The sequence below is a fragment of the Argopecten irradians genome, chromosome 11 (genome assembly GCF_041381155.1).
Source record: "Argopecten irradians isolate NY chromosome 11, Ai_NY, whole genome shotgun sequence".
In the NCBI taxonomy this organism is placed as follows: Eukaryota; Metazoa; Mollusca; class Bivalvia; order Pectinida; family Pectinidae; genus Argopecten; species Argopecten irradians.
The window spans coordinates 32446766-32464916 of record NC_091144.1 but is presented as its reverse complement, the minus strand read 5'-3'; the positions used below and the strand labels follow the sequence as shown (position 1 = coordinate 32464916).

Genomic DNA, 18151 nt, shown 5'->3' with positions numbered 1-18151 from the left:
TTTTGTATGGCCTTGTTTGCCACTACTATATTCTTTGAGGTTGTATTTTGCCAAATGCAATAGTCAGATGATCGTTAAGGCCCTTTGGCCTCGCTTTGTAATTGTAAAGATTTGTAGCCTATAGTTCTTCCTGTTGTATTTGCAGCCTGAATTAAATGGTTCAGTGAAGAGTCCCAGAGAGATAGCTAAAATCGTGGATGCCGAGTGGTGCGGAAGTGACCGTGTGGCTCTAGCTACCACAAATGGCGCTGTCTATATCACAGATCTCACCCTGAAAAACCTTACAAGTCCTGTCGATGAATGGGATCTACCAGGTAACCATGGCAACTGATTATTGTCAGGGTTAATTAAACTGTACTTTTAGTGTATTTGTACTTCTTTCAGTTGGCATTCATATTGGCTATCAATGCCAATTGAAAGACATTCAATGCTTACATTTGATGACAATTTTGTAAAGAAATTACAAGTGATTTTACAACTAAAATGAAAATAGAATTCATTATTGTCAAAGATTGAACAGCCATCTTTGGTGATCGCTGGCACAACAATTGATATGTCACAATGAAAATCATGTCATAATAAGCGGATGGCAGTTCATAGACTGATGAATACCAAGTGCGCTTGGTAAAGGTTACCTAGTAGAGCTGCAGTGAAAATTTAGATATTATTATGAAGTCATGTTTTAGAAATACAATGTTTTCTTGTCGAATTATGTCATACTAATTAATTTAATATCATACAGAATTCACCTAGTTATCCTGATAATCAGACCCTAATTAGTTATGACATCCTGGGTGCTAACTAATATACAAATATTGACCTGTTTTCAGGTGGATAGAGGGAGTTATTTACTCGAGGAAGTGGTATCCTGTTACTGTAAAATGTATATAATTTTGTCGTATTTTACAGGTCAACTCTGGTGTCCCTACATGTTGACAAACAAAGCCTCCCTGTTACTGAAATATCTCCTCCAACATCAGCCCTGGAACACTGAGTACTCTCTCAAACTCGAGGGCATGATGGACGACGACGTTGACGTACAGACAGCTATAAATAACCAACTGAATCTCCTGGATGGGTACGTTTTTTATCCTGGAAAGTTAAACAGTAAAACAGTAAAACATGGTTATAATGAACTTCTGGGAACCAACAAATAAGCATAGTTCATACAATACTGACATTATATAGGAACCTTGATAGGGAATGGATGTTTCTATGTTATAACTAGGATTTAGTTGTAAGCATGTTCCACTACAGTAAAACCCCTATAACTCGAACAGCAGGGGAACAGATCAATAGTTCGAGGAATACAGGATATTCGACTTATCCGAGGTTGGTCATGACCAATCATTGACATTCAAAATGTCAGGTTTCCTTATAACAAACATTGCATGTCAATGACATTTTAATTGCCGTAACTTTCAGCTTTTGGATTCTTTTATGAAAGTGTTTTTTGATAGCAATATAAAGTTGAAAATTTTTTTTATTAGTTACCAACCAGCATAGTTACGGACAAACAACGATACCTATGTCTACCTTGTACCGTGTGCTATTATCCATGTCGGTCGGTACAGTCAGGTGTAACACCGGTAAAAAAAATCTCAAGGGCCGAACACTTGTTCAAAGAATACATAAGTAAATATTATGTATGTGATGAAACGGGGATATATTTCTGTTCGAGGAATAAGGGGTATTCGATGAATAGCTGTTCGAGCTATCCGGGGTTTTGTTACATAGATTATATAGGGACACATTCAGGACCGTACGACCAGTTTGACGAATAGGGGGTATTCGAGGAATCCAGGTTTGAGTTAGAGGGTTTATACTGTATGTGATATTTTTGCAAATAGCAGAGTTACTTGCTCTTGCAGGTAGGTACTGATTGTTTGTCATGTAACATTATATTTTCAGAGAATAAAACGTAATCTATGTTCTTAAAGTCATGATGTCACAATCAATACCTTTCTACAAGGGAGATAACTTTGTTATATGAAAAGACTAATTTAATGGAATTTAACGGAAAAATAATGGACGAAGGCTAAAAGCCTTTAGGTCCATGCAATGTGGACACATTGGTTGTAATGTAATCAGTTTTGATGCCTTAAACAGGTTCAGATGACATACATGTACCGTACATTATACTGTGCTCCAAGTTTCTGGTTGTACCAGATTCTGAATGTTTCTTGTTATGATGTGACTTTTGGTGCGAAAATAGTGTTGTTTTTGGTTCTTTTGTTTACTTACTTTTATTTTAAAAAATTCTTATTCCTAGTGATGTCTCTAAGTACATTGGTAACAGTCGGTTTGGGACTGCTGAGCGCTGTCTGCTGGTGGCGAGGTAAGTACATGTACATAAAAATCTGGTAAAATTATTCTCTACATCACATTCCTATAATGGAATCATATATATATAAAATCATATAATGAATAAATTTTCCAAACAATCAACCTCTAGAAGGAGAAATGATACAAATGTCTCATATTGAATTTCTTGATATGATGCCTAAAATGGATTTCACCTATCTGGTTTTTGTTTTCATGTACCTGAAGATGACCAAGAGGCTGATAATTCGTAAAAGAAGAGACATTAAATTTGTACTGTTTATTTAAAGTTTAATGCTTGAAAATTCTTAAGTTGGGACACTGCTAGTATGCATGACTATATAAACAAAAGCCTGATATTTTACTGTGTGATTATACAGGTTGTTTGGTGACGAGTCCGACCTACTTTTCTGGACGGTGGCGCTGCATTATCTAAAATTGGAGAAACTGCAACCAAGTAGTAAAGTATGTTATCAAAGCTGGGCCAATGAAGGCTACTTCATTTGTTCTTACAATTACACATTCAGTTTCTTGTTGTCTATCCCTCATTCTGATTTCATAAAGAGATCTGAAATATTGATGCCAACTTACAAAAGTTACCAGATATAATTTACGACCACTATTTGCATGACAAGGTGAAATCAGACTCAATGTGTATATTTTTGTAAAGCTGAATCTGGTCAGAGAAGCGTTCCCTGTACATACTTCAGACACTAGTAAACACAATGGCATGTTTTTTTGTTGATTGGAATATGTAGTGCCGAACCCTGTGGACATGCAAAACTAAAATGTACCATTTTGTTTTGCATATTTTGCCAAAATTTACAAACAATACAACAATCTACGACTCAACAGTACAGGGCTCTCGGAAAAAAGAAAATTAAAAGGGAAATAAATCAAGTTTTCAGGTGTTATTTTTTAATTTTCACAATTTTGGTCAATACCGTAATTACTTTCACAATTCTGAAGGCCCAAGCCCCATTCACACAAAAGTGAGAGAGAGTTCTGCTGTAAAATACGTCATGTGAACTAGGAGTCATGGGCTATATTTTCCACCTTGCGTGGTGGTGTCACTTTCATGAATGTCTTGTATTTTACTGCTGAAGTTGATCTGTCAGAAACAATACTTTTGTCTATCCGTTGTGTGTCTTATTACATAGGTTTGACTGTATGTTTATTGTTTAATAGTATAAAATTGAAGCTTGTGTTTTTTAAACAGGGTAATAATGGTAGCCGAGAACGGGATCGGTTCGTTCCTCCAACCAAGGAAACTAGCGATCTGGTCGTCCTTGACAACCCGGAGGATGTTGCTAAGAGACAGATAGTAGAGCAGCTGTTCAATGATCCTCCCCTGGAGAGATATTTCGATACCATCTGTAGTAACACTTCATTCCAGGTATGCTGTTCTAGTACCCTCCCCTTCATTCCAGGTAAGCTGTTCTAGTACCCTCCCTTCATTCCCGGTAAGCTGTTCTAGTACCCTCCCTTCATTCCAGGTATGCTGTTCAATGATCCTCCCCTGGAGAGATATTTCGATACCATCTGTAGTAACACTTCATTCCAGGTATGCTGTTCTAGTACCCTCCCCTTCATTCCAGGTAAGCTGTTCTAGTACCCTCCCTTCATTCCCGGTAAGCTGTTCTTGTACCCTCCCTTCATTCCAGGTATGCTGTTCTAAGACCCTCCCCTTCATTCCAGGTAAAATCTTAGTACCTTGTCCATTATTGTAAGAGCCCTGGACACCAAAACGTCTTTAAATAATAATAGTTTCCTTCATAGATTCTGTAATGGCTTAAAAATAACCTTTCCTTGAGTTTTCATCTTATTAATATATGCTGTATTTTGCATATTAGAGAGTTATCTGCCATTGTGATGTGTTTTCGAGCTAACGTACCGATTCTACTTTTTGTATGGCTTGCAACGCAAGGGCGACACTTAGGTATCACTAGCTATGTCGGCGTTGGCGTCCGGGAAACGGTTTCTGTGCGATAACTGAAGTATTTATTGTCTGATTTTAACTAAATTTGGTATATAGCTTTATATTAATGAGATCTCGAATGAGTTTAATAATGGTCAAAATCCGTCAATATTTGCAAGAGTTACGGGACTTTAAAATTGTCAAAACAGAAAAATCCATGGTTTTCGCTCGATAACTTAAATATTTATCGTCCAATTTCAACCAAATTTCATAAATTGTTTTATATCATGAGATCTCGAATGAGTTTAATAATGGTCAAAATCCGTCAATATTTGCAAGAGTTACGGGACTTTAAAATTGTCAAAACAGAAAAATCCATGGTTTTCGCTCGATAACTTAAATATTTATCGTCCAATTTCAACCAAATTTCATAAATTGTTTTATATCAATGCGATCTTGGATTTCTTCAATAATGGTCAAAATCTGTCAATATTTGCAAGAGTTACGGGACCTTAAAATAGTCTAACATGGCTTCCGCTTGAAAACATTAGTATTTATTGTCCGATTCCAACCAAATTTGGTATATTGCTTTATATCAATGAGATCTTAGATGGGTTCGATACTTTTCAAAATCCATCAATATTTGCAAGAGTTATGGAACTTGATTTCTTCACCTAAATTATTAACAATATTTTCAACTGTAAATAACTATTTTTTGTGATGCTGTGCAGGCGACACATCCACTTCCGTGGAATTCTTGTTCAGATAAAAGGACATGAATTAATACTCACAAAATAATGATGTCACAATCGATAACAACATCACACGTCACAATCACTACCTAATCACAAGGGTAGATAACTCTGTAATATGCAAATACAAAATATATAAGAATGACTATTTTCAGCAATTTTATTTCATATATCATCATCGTACATCAGGACATTTAGGACAAGTGTCCATGTAGAAATTTTGTTGTATCAGTGACTGAAACTATTTTTTTTTAATTTTTTCTATTTTTTTAGCTCACCTGGCCCGAAGGGCCGGTGAGCTTATGCCATGGCGCGGCGTCCGTCGTCCGTCGTCCGTCCGTCCGTCCGTCCGTCTGTCTGTCCGTCAACATTTCCTTTAAATCGCTACTAGTCATAGAGTTCTGCATGGATTGTGACCAAATTTGGCCACAAACATCCTTGGGGGAAGGGGAACAGAACTTGTATAAATTTTGGCTCTGAGCCCCTGGGGGCAGGAGGGGCGGGGCCCAATAGGGGAAATAAAGGTAAATCCTATAAATCGCTACTAGTCATAGAGTTCTGCATGGATTGTAACCAAATTTGGCCACAAGCATCCTTGGGGGAAGGGGAACAGAACTTGTATAAATTTTGGCTCTGAGCCCCCGGGGGCAGGAGGGGCGGGGCCCAATAGGGGAAATAAAGGTAAATCCTATAAATCGCTACTTGTCCTAGAGTTCTGCATGGATTGTGACCAAATTTGGCCACAAACATCCTTAGGAGAAGGGGAACAGAACTTGTATAAATTTTGGCTCTGACCCCCTGGGGGCAGGAGGGGCGGGGCCCAATATAGGAAATAAAGGTAAATCCTATAAATCGCTACTAGTCATAGAGTTCTTCATGGATTGTAACCAAATTTGGCCACAAACATTCTTTGGGGAAGGGGAACAGAACTTGTATAAAATTTGGCTCTGACCCCCCGGGGGCAGGAGGGGCGGGGCCCAATAGGGGAAATAAAGGTAAATCCTATAAATCGCTACTAGTCATAGAGTTCTGCATGGATTGTAACCAAATTTGGCCACAAGCATCCTTGGGGAAGGGAAACAGAACTTGTATAAATTTTGGCTCTGAGCCCCCGGGGGCAGGAGGGGCGGGGCCCAATAGGGGAAATAAAGGTAAATCCTATAAATCACTACTTGTCCTAGAGTTCTGCATGGATTGTGACCAAATTTGGCCACAAACATCCTTAGGAGAAGGTGAACAGAACTTGTATAAATTTTAGCTCTGAGCCCCTGGGGGCAGGAGGGGCGGAGCTCAATAGGGGAAATAAAGGTAAATCCTATAAATCACTACTAGTCATAGAGTTCTGCATGGATTGTAACCAAATTTGACCACAAACATTCTTTGGGGAAGGGGAACAGAATCTGTATAAATTTTGACTCTGACCCCCCGGGGGCAGGAGGGGCGGGGCTCAATATGGGAAATAAAGGTAAATCCTATGAATCGCTACTTGTCCTAGAGTTCTGCATGGATTGTGACCAAATTTGGCCACAAACATCTTTTGGAGAAGGGGAACGGAACTTGTATAAATTTTGGCTCTGACCCCCCGGGGGCAGGAGGGGCGGGGCCCAATAGGGGAAATAAAGGTAAATCCTATAAATCGCTACTAGTCATAGAATTCTGCATGGATTGTAACCAAATTTAGCCACAAACATTCTTTGGGGAAGGGGAACAGAACTTGTATAAATTTTGGCTCTGACTTCCCAGGGGCAGAAGGGGCGGGGCCCAATAGGGGAAATAAAGGTATATCCTATAAATCGCTACTTGTCCTAGAGTTCTGCATGGATTGTGACCAAATTTGGCCACAAACATCCTTGGGAGAAGGGGAACAGAACTTGTATAAATTTTGGCTCTGACCCCTTGGGGGCAGGAGGGGCGGGGCCCAATAGGGGAAATAAAGGTAAATCCTATAAATCGCTACTAGTCATAGAGTTCTGCATGGATTATAACCAAATTTGGCCACAAACATCCTTGGGGAAGGGGAACAGAGCTTGTATAAATTTTGGCTCTGACCCCCAGGGGACAGGAATGGTGGGGCCCAATAGGGGAATTAGAGGTAAATATTCAAATTTCTTCAGAAAATAAACAATGAACCTGTATCCAGAATATTACTTGGCATTACAAACCAGGTGAGCGATACAGGCCCTCTGGGCCTCTTGTTGGGTGGTGTATTGGTTAAGCCACTCGCCTTTCACCTAGCCGTCCGGGGTTTGATCCCCGGAACGGACGTGAAAAGGTTAGGGGTCACCTGCCCGATCATGTGGGTTTTCCCTGGGCACTCCTGTTTCCTCCCACACTAAGATCCCTCGCGCGCTTACATCCGGGCCATCGAGAGTGATTTGCATTAATTAGTTCATAACTTGCTTTGTAATCGATGTAAAATAAATCAAGTTTATATTTTTATATTTTCGTAGCTATAATAATCATTGTAAAATGATAAAACCCGCAAAAAAATGTAAATGAAAAAATGCAACAAAAAAAGGGGATGGGGAAGAGAAAAAAAAGCTTTTAATTTGAAGATAATTTAGTGGATTATTGCAATTTTACAAAGGGAAAGTTTTTAGAGATAGGGGGCACTTATTGGGTCAAATATGGTAGTTATGATTTTACAAAGTGAAACCTTTTAAACAATATTTCCTTAACAGAAGTACCAGTTAGATCGTGTGGCCTTACATGATAGTAAGAGAGCGACTTACGACCACACAAAGAAGTGTGCTGAGAATTATGTGATGCTGGGTCAGACTGACCGGGCTGTCCAGTTACTGTTAGAGACGGAGCCTGAGAGTGACCAGTACTATACAGACTGTCTGAGGTAAAGATCATAACTAGTTCATCAACAAAACATATTCATAATAAGTGATATTTGAATACATAAAAGTATTATCATGTAAATTTAAATCTTCAAAGTTAGTTGCACTATATTAAAACATTAAATCATCTCAGTATTCAAGTACCATAATTTAGTCATAAATTCCATGTTACCACTTCACACAAATGTTTCTTTTCTTTTATCACTGCTTTCTATTTCTCATTGACACTCCCCTAAAGAAATCCTGAAATGTAGCAATCCAAAATTTTACAGTATATCAGATTTCTGTACAATTTATTCTTGATTTCATTTTACCTACAGGGCCTGTCTTGTTGCTAGTATCAGGTCTTCTGGCGCATCACAGAGTACGATCAAACTAGTGGCTACCAACCTCATAGCTAACGGCAAACTTACAGGTAGGTTTACCCAGTCATACTGACTCCAAATCATTTAGACCAGTCCATTATGAAGTTTCAGTGGTGACTGAGTTAGAGATCACCCTTGAAGACATATTTAGGCCCTTCTAAATCAAAGATTAGACCAGTCCATAATGAAATTTGAGGGGTGAATGAGTTAAAAGCAGTAGTTTTCATATAGGGATTGGATTTCAAATTTATGTTAACCATGCTTGTATGGAGCAATTTTTCTAAGAATATATTCTATTGGGCGCGTTAGCGCCCCATACTGAATAAATTCTTAGAGGAATTACTATGCAATAATACCGTCATTTGAAAGTGATGTAATCATTCAATAAAAGTCGGTCATAAGTGGGAGGAGCTTACTCAATTGAACAGCCAATGACTCTTCACATAAGGTAGCATTATTCATCCGCGACGACAAAAAATATTTTAGTGTAAAATAAACATGACAAACAAAATAACTTTCAGTGATAATTTTATTTAGTCAGATCAGATATTTAAATATGTATTTTTGTTAGTAAAAGTATATATAAAGCTTAATTACATTAAGTATTTGTACTTGGCTTATTGTGTGAACTCAGTGACTGTTATTGTGCAGCGAGATGAAGCTGACACAATGGAAATTGCCGAAGTTGTCAAACTAGCTCAATGTGTTTGAGATTGTCGTCTGACTTGTGTTTGAGATTGTCGTCTGACTTGTGTTTGAGATTGTCGTCTGACTTGACAATATTACATCCTTGGGAGCCATGTGCTATGGTAGATTAATTGATATATGGAGCAAATTTAGCTCGTTGGGATATTTTTCTCGTTTCTTTAATACAATTATTGATATAAAAAATGTCTGCATTTATATATATACTGGGACCCATTTATATATATACTGGGACCCATTTATATATATATACTGGGACCCATTTATATATATATACTGGGACCCAACCAGTTGTCATAACGGAACAGTAGTCGTGATTCTGTATGCTACTGTGCGTCCTGATTCTTGAATGTCTGGAGCTGTTGACGAGTAATTTATGACGATATTGTTTTGTTTATGTGGAAATAATGTGTTTCGTGGGATGCAAACAATCAAATGTTCCTAATTCACAACTACTGTTCCTTCACAACTTCTGTTAGTGTCCCAGTATTATTTACATTTTTCCAAAATTCTGTGAAAAACAACACTATACATGTAATGTGCGTTAAATTGTAAACAAAGCTGTGTGTTTCTAAAAAAAAGTAGCCCCTATACGTTACATAGAACATTTTCATATGCAAGTTCAAAGTTCAATGTTACCATGCAGCTGGTAAACAAACTCGGCTAGTATTTGCTTGTAGTGAACAGGTCTAGCAAGTGTAAATATACAAGTATAATTTGAGATATTCTCTTTCCACAGAGGGAGTTCAGCTTCTCTGTTTAATTGACAAGGGTATGGACGCCTGTCGCTACTTACAAACCTACGGAGCATGGGACCAAGCCGTGTGGCTCGCCAAGGTAAAATATTATATAACTTAAAATGTAAAAAAAATATATCACAAAAACAATTTGTGTTATTGCAACAGAATGCTTGATAAGTTTAAGTTTAAATCTCTGCCACCTCTATGAAGAGGACTTGGAACCTTTCGCTTCCTAATCTTAAGCCTGCTCTAAAGGACCTTAATTAGCTGATGATGGTCCGTAAAATTAAAACAAGCACATCTAGTCTCATGGTCAAATGATTGAGTTAAAAATATCTCTCTAAATGAGATCAATTGCAACATGTATTCACCAGGGTTATTGAATTATGATAAAAAAAATGTTGTCATAAAAATATCAATTATGTTTAACTAAGTACCAAAAGCAACAGTACATTATAGTGAACATCTAACTCAGTGCTATTGTTCATATCGGGAGAGGCATTTTCATTTAGTGAATTGATCGTTTGTTGTAGGCGACCCTTGGTTACACGGACTGCTGTGAGGTATTGAAGAGATGGGTGGACCATCTGTGTAGTACACAAGTCAACCAGAAGGTAGGTCTTATCATCTGTGGGGTATGTAGGTGTATGGGGTTGGGGCTGGGGCTCAGGGCATGGACTGTGCACAAGTTAACCCGATGTAGGGGTTGGGGCTCAGGGTGTACACAATTAGGTCAGTCTTATCATCTGTGGGGTATGTAGGTGTATGGGGTGTGGGCTGGGGCTCAGGGCTCGGACTGTACACAAGTTAACCTGATGTAGGGGTTGGGGCTCAGGGTGTACACAATTAGGTCAGTCTTATCATCTGTGGGGTATGTAGGTGTATGGGCTCAGGGCTGGGGCTCAGGGCTTGGACTGTAAACAATTTACCCGATGGAGGGTTTGGGGCTCAGGGTGTACACAATTAGGTCAGTCTTATCTTCAGTGGGGTATGTAGGTGTATGAGGCTGGGGCTCAGGGCGCGGACTGTACACAAGTTAACCTGATGTAGGGGTTGGGGCTCGGGGCTTGGGGCTCGGGGCTCTGGGTGTACACAATTAGGTCAGTCTTATCATCTGTGGGGTATGTAGGTGTAGGGGCTCAAGGCCCAGGGCTGGGGCTCAGGGCTCAACAGGGCCACAGAAAAACTTTGAAATGTACTCGTCCGTCGTACAAGTGCTTCATCAAAATCTACTCGTCCGAATGACATTTTCACTTGCCCGCAATATTTGTCAGATAAATAAGTATATGTGACTGTATATATTAGCATATAGCTGTTTTAGATGTATCCGGATGATTGACAGAAATGTATTGATGCAGATCCGGGATAATATGACAGATGGTTTTACAGGAAGACTGACTGAAACATTTTATTCCAAAATAATTCTGTATTGCAGTGTTCTAAAAAGACATCTTCTAAAAGGTCGATATTTTAACTTACTTTGCAATGTAGTAGGTATTTTATTTTTAACTCCATTTTCTTCTTGTAAGCTTTATTGTGAGGCGAACGTCACCAAAAAACTGAAACAGATTTCGCTGTGACATCTTGTTATTTGATACAACTTTAGCCTTTCATTATGACATCAAGAGACAGGATTTATTCATAGTACAATGCTGTACATGCGCATGCGTATTGAAAACGAAAGTCGAGGACTTCGAAGAATGATGCAGAAAGCGAAAGCTTATGATTGCTTCGTCGTTTTTTAAGAAACTGTTAAAAAAGTCAGGCCCTATATAAATTTAGCGAGAAATGATATATTTAAGGTGTAGGTCATGTTCGATATCAGAATTTTTTACTCATTCGACGGTCAAGTGTGATGTCAGCATTCCCTTGTCCGATGGCCAAATCCACTTGTCTGGACTGGCGTACAAGTACATTTCCAAAGCCCTGCTCAGGGCTTTTGGCTCGGGGCTCAGGGCTCGGGGCTCAGGTCTCAGACTTCACATTTAGGTAGATCACTTTACTTTAAATTGTGAAAAGTTTGCCCTGGTAGATATCTTGCTGTATGGTATTCATTTTATTTTCATGTAAACTTTAAATTATAATTGTAGTTTATGGTGTCGTTTGGAATTGAAAGTGTTTACTTTTTTATCATGCAGAATTATAGGAACAAAATTATGCAATAGTAACTTTTAGTTGCCAAATTATTTAAAAAAATGTGCTTGTTTTTTATCTTGTTACGCATACGTTTCAGACCGTGATATTGCCGATAAATGAAAACATGGTGCATTTTAAAAGAAAGGAAATTTTTGTTTCTTTTTGAAAACAATCTTATAGAATCCATGTGTTATTTGCAAATAAATCACTTTTGGGACTTCTTGAACATGGTATTTTCCCCAAATTTTTTATGCTTAAATAACACTGTTAGAAGTATTTTTTCAGCATTATTAGCTCCAAAAAGTACCTGTGAAAATTACACTGGTGAAAACTTTAATACAAGTTTTTATGGTACATGTATATGCTACAATATCTCCATGATATCTTGATTTATTTCATACTTATTAATTACTATAATTAGATATTTTAATTAATAACCCCCACAGAGTAAGGCCCTCCTGGTCATGTTGTCCCTCGGTCAGTTCTCGAAGGTCCTTGAGATGTTGTATGGTATGCGACAGTTCAACAGGGCGTCGTGTTTTGCCGAGGCCTGTATGGAGTTCAGTCTGTTAGATATGACACCTGACAACAGTAAGTTATGGCTACATGAAAGGGATCCTTCACTCTTCTTCGCTAATTTTATTTTCTTTTTTTTTGGTGTAGGTCATGTTCGATAACTGAATTTTTTACTCATTCGACGGTCAAGTGTGATGTCAGCACACCCTTGTCCGAAACCGGCCATAATCCACTTGTCTTGGGACGGTACGGGTGTACAAGTACATTCACCATAAGCCCTGCTCACGGGCCTTTTGGCTCGGGGCTCAGGGCTCGGGGCTCAGGGTCTCAGGACTTACACATGTTAGGTAGATTCTACTTTACTTTAAATTGTGAAAAGGTTTGCCCCTGGTAGGATATCCTTGCTGTCGGGTATTCATTTTATTTTCATGTAAAACTTTAAATTATTATCTTTGATTAAGTTTATGGTTGTTGTTTGTCGAATTGAAAGTGTTTACTTTTTTATTACTGCTCAAGAATTATGGGTAATACTAAATCTATTGCAATAGTAAACATTTTATGTTGCCAACATCTATTTATAAATAATTGTGCTTGTTTTAGTTCGCCTTTTTATGACATACGTTTCACGACCGCGAGATATTGCCGATAAATGAAAACATGGTGCATTTTAAAAGAAGGGAAATTTTTGTTTCTTTTGAAAAACAATCTTATAGGAATCCATGTGTTATTTGCAAATAAATCACTTTTGGGACTTCTTGAACATTGTAATTTTTCCCAAATTTTTTATGCTTAAATCTACACTGTTAGAAGTAATTTTTTCAGCATTATCAGCTCCAAAAAGTACCTGTGAAAATTACACTGGTGCAAACTTTATACAAGTTTTTATGGTACATGTATATGCTACAAAATTCTCATTATATTTGATTTAATTTCATACTTATTAATTACTATAATTAGATAATTTTAATTAATTACCCCACAGAGTAAGGCCCTGCTGGTCATGTTGTCTCTCGGTCAGTTCCCCAAGGTCCTTGAGATGTTGTACGGTATGCGACAGTTCAACAGGGCGTCGTGTTTTGCCGAGGCCTGTATGGAGTTCAGTCTGTTAGATATGACACCTGACAACAGTAAGTTATGGCTTTATAAAACGGATCCTTCACTCTTCTTTTTTATTTCTTATTTCTTTTGTACTCAGTTTTGATAGCCATTACATTATTTAGTTTGATAATCAAAAGCAATTTATTACAATGCAGTTTATATACGACACACAGTGATAATTGATATTATTTTATAGATTTAAATTACAGTTGTTGTTAGATTAAATAAATGTTGTCATCTTTACATAGTAACCCTTTAAGAAGTAATTGAACAAATATTTCTAAGACTGAATTTTGAATTTGTGTTTCAATACAGGAATGGTTCAGTTTGAATTTCAAGGTTTGAATTAATAAGATTTCAAACTTAATTAATTAAATTAATTTCAATTTACAGAGTCCTTAGTGGAAGCCATTTTCCTCGAGTATGCTAGACAGCTGATTAATCTGGGTCACAGGAAAGCTTCAGAACACTACTGCAACCGCGCTGGTGATAAGGGGAAGCAACTCATGAAGGAAGTGGACATTCTTTTCTCCTGACAAAAATTGGGGGCAGAATTCCAATAATATTTTTCTGACATTGTGATACAGTTAAAGCTGAAATAGACATGTGGTCAGAAATGAGAGTTGCATCCTTTAAAATGACACTTCTGTCAGAAAGGGAGATAATTCTTGAATGAAGTCAAAGGGGGATAACTCTTGAATGAAGACATATTTAAGATGAAAGAAATCTTTATTGTGAATGTTCCTTTAGAGTAAAGCTAGTCAGAAATCTTATTATATAAGGAGCATCACTCATTAAGTTCAGTTATTGCAAAAGTTACATCTTATGTGATATAAGACTCAATAATTTCATTGCAAGTATGAGACACAACTTACATGTCAAAGCATTTAAGTGCTCGCTAGAATTATTTTGAAAGGTAGACATGAATACAATTTGTTTGTCTATGTGATGGATATAGTATCTTGGTGTTGTTGGAGGGACCCAATTTCCTTGGTATTTTCTTTGTTATATTCCTGACCGTGTTCTGTACCAAATTGTTTTCGATTGCATTTATTTTTGCATATTTGCTTTATAAGAGTAGAGCTTTAACAACTAAGAATACAATAAGTTTCTCAGTTCCCATAGAATGAAGATATGTTACATATTTAGTAGTTGTTTACAGAGTTATTGCCCTTGTACAATTTTAATTATGTTGACATAAGACATTGAAAATGTCAGAAATAATTTGGTTTACAGACATGATATTAGTATATTATATTGTTGTTTGTTACTTCTCCATGTCTAAATGTACTATGTACATACCTGGTGATCATCCTCACTGTAGTAGTTGTTTGTTTATAATCTTGACTATAAGTCTAATATGTTATATATTATATATACCATATTTGTCGTAATTAGCATCCATGGTACTTAAAAACAACAAAGAGGATGCTTATTAGTAAGTAAGGTGGATCCAAAACCTCCAAAAAATCAGTCATATTTGACTCTTTCCGTACTCATGAGACATTAATCTGTTGCAGTAAAAATGATGTTATAAGCATTGTAAAACATTGTTAAATCAATGGGATGGGAGGAGACATTTATTTAACTTCAGTACCTCCAGAAGAGGGGAAGGGGTACTTACAGGGGTAGGAATGCTAATTACGGAGAATATTGTATATCTTCTGTTAAAACAAAGGTTGCAGTCTCAAAGCTTCAGCCTTATCGATGTGACTAGGCAGTCCAATTAATGGGTTTATTGTAATATTTATAACATAGATTTGGTTTCATTACATTATTATATACATGTATGTACATAATTATTTAAGTTAACCCATTTACCCCTGAAGACACATTTAGAATCTTCTTATTTAAAGACTAGACCAGTCCATTATGAAATCTCAGGGGTGAATGAGTTCAACCATTGAGGGCTTATGTAAGGTTCTTGTGCAATAGATTTCTGTTTTCCTTAAAATATTATGTTTTGATCAATAAATTCCGTATTTGCATATTACAGAGTTAGCTCCCTTGCTGGTAGATATTCATTATGATATCATTATTTTTATGGGCGCATTTCATGTTGTTTTCTCCGAAAAGTATGACGTAACCTTCACAAACACTTGACATCACAATCAATACCTACCTGCAAGGGCAGATAACTCTTTAATGTGCAACTACAGAATTACTCTCAATAACCTGTTGAATTCATTATATTCTCATTCATGCATGCAACAGGAAAATTTTAAAAATCAATGTTGTTTTTAACAGTATGTATGTTAAATGATTATTATCTTGACATTTCTGTCATCTTATCTTATATAAATTTTCATTGCTACACAAGGCAATACTATAGACACGATCCCTACTATTAATATGACATAAAACAAAACAATCATAGAGGAATTGAATATTTCAGATTTGTTATTTGGGATAAACTATACACATTCTGAAAGCTTAAATCAATTCTTCTCTTGATTTGTTTTGTTTTGTTTAAATTCTTTAAAATATTTTGGAATTTAAATCTTGCCTAAACAAAACAAATTATATATGTTGTTAACTGGATGTAAAACTTACTAGCTGAACCAAAGGGAAAAGTGCTTACTTGGTTAACACTGTGCTGTCATTCAAAGATATCCACACTATCAATGTTAGAATGTGATAAGATGTTTGATGTGGTTGCGTCTACCTGTAATGTGATTACAGGTACCAGTGAGGGAGCTGTTGGTAGTTATTTTTTGTTTAATAAACACGAATGATGGATTCTAGGTTAAGGAAAAGTTCTTCCTTTAATTTTGTAATGCATTTCATCCTTGATATTCTGAGGGTTGCCATTACTATCGTAATATCCACCCCTGGTGTCATAGCAACACTGATGTCATTACAGGACACACAACAAACAAAGTTATCAACAGTGTTCCATTAAATTGATTATTTTGTTTAATATCAAAGGACCAAACCACCCGATTCATTTGCCGTTGCAACACAATACCCTGAGGTGGAAAGTACAGCAATGATAGTAACCCTTGTAATATAGTGGATGACTGTATTTGTCACAAGATTTGTACTTGTATGTATCGTTTTGTTAGTATTTCTGTTCACATTCCAGTATTTTACAGTGCTTGTACAACCCACAAATTCTGTTTAGCTTTTGGAATCAATGTTGATCAATTGCCTGAATGTGAAAGAAAAATAATAATTTAGATTATTTAAAGATGCTCCACCACTGACAAATGGCATTTTTTCACTATCAAAAACAGGAACACAGGAATTAGTAGTTTTCTTCAGTTTCAAAAGTTACTTACTTAACACTATTACCACCATTGAGAGTTTGAGCTTTTTATTTTAACTTCAAGATAAAATTATTGAAAATAATTAATTGCATCCCACCATGAAAAAATCTGTGGAACTACAACTGATTCCTATATGGAAAAAATCAAAATAAATTATTTCATAATATTTTTTATGTTAATTAGACCTATTAAACACATTTAATTACCAATTATTGTTCAATTAATGAGTATTATTTATGATCTGTTGGCAGTGGGGCATCTTAAGGATACATGTATGTACAATCAAAATTGATGAAAATATATAGAAGTCATTTTTGTCATTTCATTTGAAAAGTTTTGAGGTCCAGTTTAGACAGTTATGTAATACTGATGTAATTGTGATGTTTTCTTGAATAAACATGATGTGATACTTCATAGTGTGGTGGAATGACATTACTTATATCTTCACAAAAAAATTTGTTCATACACTGTGTATTGTATTACCCCATTCATATTACGTCTCTACATATTACAGAGTTAGCTCCCTTGTGGTGAGCTCCATTATGAGGTTATGATTATTATTTTATGAGCAAAATTTATATTGTTTTCTTTGGAAAGGATTGTGTTACTCTTGCAAACACATGATGTCAAAATCTATACATGTTCACATTTTATTTGTGCAATTTTGAAAATTTTGAATTTGGTCGTATGAGCACCTCCAGAATTTTTTCAATTACCCTGGGTGCTTAAGTGGTCTGATATGGTAAATTCCTGATTTTCACAAGTACATGATGATCCTTATAAAAGTCAAACATAGTTCAAACTATTTCAATTTTAAATAGTTAATTCAAAATTTATCTGGTATTTCTTAATTGTTTGTGTAATTTTAAGGATCATCATGACTTGTTTTCAATATTTATGCACTAAAATTGCGTAAAAGACAACACAGAAACAAAGATATGTTTGCTGAATTTAATTTTTATGTACAATACATGGCACTTAATTCAGTATTATAGTCATATGACATTGTACTGTACAGAGCACTGATATGAAACAAGAAAATCGATTCATTCCAAGGGAGATAATACAAAACAATGGAGATCATCTATCCAGTCAAATGGGGATAATGCAAAACAAGGGAGATAATCGATATCTTCAAAGAGGGGATAATTGATTGAATCAAAGGGGGTAATGGACAAAGGGAGGTAATTATTCATAATGATAATTATCTCATAATACCGTTTGATTCAGTCATGTTAGCTGCACTATATCAATAATATTGTACTGGGCACCATTTCATGTAATAAATGAGTCGACTGCTTCAATAAATATATCATAGTTATATACAAAACTACACAATAGTAACAATTTCATGATAAGAGTTCTTCAGTTACGAACACTCTTTCAGCAGAAGTGATACACACATTATTATACCTCAGTCATTAAATACACTTTTAGCACAATTTTCTGTCCAACCAACACATTTACATCACAGTACAAAATGT

At 36.3% G+C, this 18151-nt stretch overlaps 1 protein-coding gene across 2 annotated transcripts in view; it reads left to right on the top strand.

The window, feature by feature from the left end:
* Positions 1–16763, top strand: part of LOC138335337 (WD repeat-containing protein 11-like) — a 34542-nt gene extending 17779 nt beyond the window's left edge. For both annotated transcript variants that reach the window (XM_069284377.1, XM_069284376.1), the window contains exons 19-29: positions 146–314; positions 910–1078; positions 2273–2338; positions 2703–2787; positions 3542–3718; positions 7674–7840; positions 8159–8253; positions 9648–9745; positions 10182–10262; positions 13283–13427; positions 13792–16763. In XM_069284377.1, the coding sequence (XP_069140478.1) occupies positions 146–314; positions 910–1078; positions 2273–2338; positions 2703–2787; positions 3542–3718; positions 7674–7840; positions 8159–8253; positions 9648–9745; positions 10182–10262; positions 13283–13427; positions 13792–13934 (1395 nt within the window). In that variant the 3' untranslated portion in view covers positions 13935–16763. The remainder of the gene's footprint in view (positions 1–145; positions 315–909; positions 1079–2272; positions 2339–2702; positions 2788–3541; positions 3719–7673; positions 7841–8158; positions 8254–9647; positions 9746–10181; positions 10263–13282; positions 13428–13791) is intronic.
* The last annotated feature ends 1388 nt before the right edge of the window (positions 16764–18151 follow it).